This window comes from Aplysia californica, unplaced genomic scaffold, assembly GCF_000002075.1.
Source record: "Aplysia californica isolate F4 #8 unplaced genomic scaffold, AplCal3.0 scaffold01404, whole genome shotgun sequence".
In the NCBI taxonomy this organism is placed as follows: Eukaryota; Metazoa; Mollusca; class Gastropoda; order Aplysiida; family Aplysiidae; genus Aplysia; species Aplysia californica.
In genome coordinates, this window is record NW_004798674.1 from 11,167 (window position 1) to 14,126 (window position 2,960).

At 41.0% G+C, this 2,960-nt stretch overlaps 1 protein-coding gene across 1 annotated transcript in view; it reads right to left on the bottom strand.

The window, feature by feature from the left end:
- Window positions 1-1,984: 1,984 nt before the first annotated feature.
- Window positions 1,985-2,960, bottom strand: part of LOC101848683 (vesicular glutamate transporter 2-like) — a gene marked incomplete at both ends in the record, with an annotated part of 33,135 nt that continues 32,159 nt past the window's right edge. Inside the window, 1 exon segment of the mRNA NM_001310491.1 lies at window positions 1,985-2,080. Coding sequence (NP_001297420.1) covers window positions 1,985-2,080 — 96 coding nt within the window.

A 2,960-nucleotide genomic window follows, 5' to 3' on the forward strand; every position in this document is an offset into this window, starting at 1 on the left:
TCTATTTCCTTTACACTCTATTATTGCCCCAGAAGACCATAGAACGCCCAGATACATTCTGAGCTTCCCGGGAAGCATACAGTGCAAGCAGCTGATTAAGCCCTTAAACACTTACAAACTAACAAGATCTTTCGAAACGGTTGTCGCAGGGCGGGGTAACTTTGTACACAATGTCTCGTTTTGTAAAGGATGTTGATTTCTTGCCAATTTTCTTTACTGTAAATATCCACCTATTGGGAGACATGATAAAACCTCACTGCCATCTTTTTTTTTAAAGTACAGTATAATATGCAATTTATTAAAAAATTCTACACGACAGCTAAAAAAACCAACTGGAAAGTTGTTACCAAGAAAATAAACTCTTTTCAAACATTCCAAGTCAATACTTTTAAAAATACACTTTTGATAATAATTTTCTTATAACCCATAAAGAAGTACATGTTTTCTTAATAACAACCTCCTGTTATATGGGATCTCCCGCTAAATTGACCCCCCTCCCCCCAAAAAACACAAATGACAACCCCCGCCCCACCCCCAAGAAACAATGCATATACTGCACTTTTGAAAATGACAGTAACACTGGTAAAGAATTCTTTTATTTTTTCATTCTAAAGAAAACAGTAAAGTAGTAAAGGCCTCTAGCTAAGCCATCCAATCATGCAAAGCGAAGTTTGTAAAGATAATCACAAGGTTTTGGAATAAATTGTCAACGACTTAGATACACAACGGACAGTGAGTTGTGTCACGCTCCTCCCCCTCCCCCACATACTCCATCCAAATCGACACAATTTAGGTAATCTAGGAGACAGGCTGCTTCGCTGCTGTTTGTAAGGAGCAGCCCGAGCTGAAACGGATACAATGTCTAAACTGGCATTCGTAGATACTTGGTGAACAAAAAATGAGGGTGATAATATGGTATAGGCTTAACGCCCTTTATGAGCCCTACTAGGCTATTTGGTCGCTTTTTAAACAAGTGGGCTATCCCGAAAAACGCTGTTGAAAAAGTCGCACGTTAAGTTTTTGCCCCTCTTTCAGTGTCTTTAAAAGACAAGATGAATTTTTTCTATAACCAACAAATCTACACACCAATGAAACAAAACTTCTCCTATAGGTATGGCAGTGCCCACTTTTGGTGTTGGTCAAGATTTCTGGAAACCCCGGAAATCTGGGTTAGCCCGCTTGTCCTTAAAAGCGACCATTTGAGAGGCTAGACCTCCGAGTTTTACGTCCATCTCCGAAAGGGCCAAGCTGAGCAGGAAATTCGTGTTAAGTGCATTTCCTAAGGACACGACTTCGGATCGATTACAGGTCTAGTAGCCTAACCACAAGACTTCACGCCAAGCACTCCTTGGGAGTAGAGCTTAAAGGCCTTCTGCATGCAACTACCGAAGTACCTGAAATCTACACATGCGTGCTCATATGACCCTATACAATAGTATGGGTAACTTTGATTCACCCATCAAAGAGATGTTTGAGGATACGTTGCGCCACGAATGTTTGACCGCACTATAGACCACACACGCCAGTACTCATCTTGTTTAGTTAGTTTTAATAGAGGTTTTACGGCGCTCGCAACTGCATAAGGTCATATGAGCGCCAAGGAGTGGATGTCAAAAGAGAAGTCCTTACAGATAAGCAGACTTACTCTGCTCCCCTCTCTAGCTTCAACAACACAAAGTCTGCTTTGACTATAAAGGCACCTCGGAAATGGCGGGTCACAAGAGTGTGACAAACATACAAAAGAAGTAGAGGAAAAATGACGATAGTAAGGATTAGGAAAGAAAAAGAAGCAGTTCCCTGTTGCAGTTCAGGCACAGTTATGAGCATGACATAAATGGATCATCCCATTAACAATTACAATCCTACTGTGCATAAGAACTGGAGACGTTAATGTCCCCCCCCCCACCCCTTTGGGAATGGCCTAAAGACACTTCAGTCAGTATCACCACCCCGTGAGGGGGGAGTGGGGAGTATTCATAATATTGTACTTACCACAGAAGGAGATGGTCGCCAACATAGACCTCTCGAGGGGCGGGGCCCAGTGTCTCCAGATGCCGTGACAAGCAGGGTACGTCACACCCTGGGAAAGATAGGTCGTTGTGAAATAGTGTGTGTGTGTGTGTGTGTGTGTGTGTGTGTGTGTGTGTGTGTGTGTGTGCGGTCGTGGTAGAACCAGGCTCTCGTCAAAATAACGAAATCGAAGAAACTGACATTCTATTTTTATTTATATCTGGGCGTTTTTTAAGCTCAACATATTTAATGTCCAATAAAAAATACATTTCTGTATGGATTTTAGTGGAACATCTTGATTAAAGGGATACAAAAAAACGTAAATTTGCAATACTTAAGTCGAACAAATGTAGTTGATTCCACTCAATTATACTGAAAGTCAATGCCATTAGAGAATAAGTTTGAATTTGGGTCAAGACGCATTGGAATCTAGTGCTCGTCAATTTTGAGGAACATTGGGTTACTAGTATCACCTTAATTCTTATTCATTAGCCTTGTTTTTCATGAAAAAAGACATATCTATCTTGAATAGAATGACAGATATTTGCGAGTGGAGGAGCTAGGTTTGTCCTTAAAAGAGTTTAATTTTAATAGAGGTTTTACGGCGCTCGCAACTGCATAAGGTCGTGTGAGCGCCAGAAGATTTAGAGGTGGTACGAGACAATAGCAAACAAACAAAAAAGAAGGGGAGATAAGGGTGATATAATATGTTTGATAGGAAAGAAGAAGCAAACCACACCAGAGCACCCGCCAACCACTCACTTAAAAGAGTTAAATCATGTAATACTAACAGGGTAAAGCGTACAACCATGTCCTCTCAGTGATATGTCTACCTCTAACTGAGTGAACACGCAATGTTTGCGGCAGTACTGACTAATGAATCACGAACATAACCGATTGTCGTTTGGTTTTGGTGTCCATGCTCAAATACATAATTCGTTCAGTTCTTC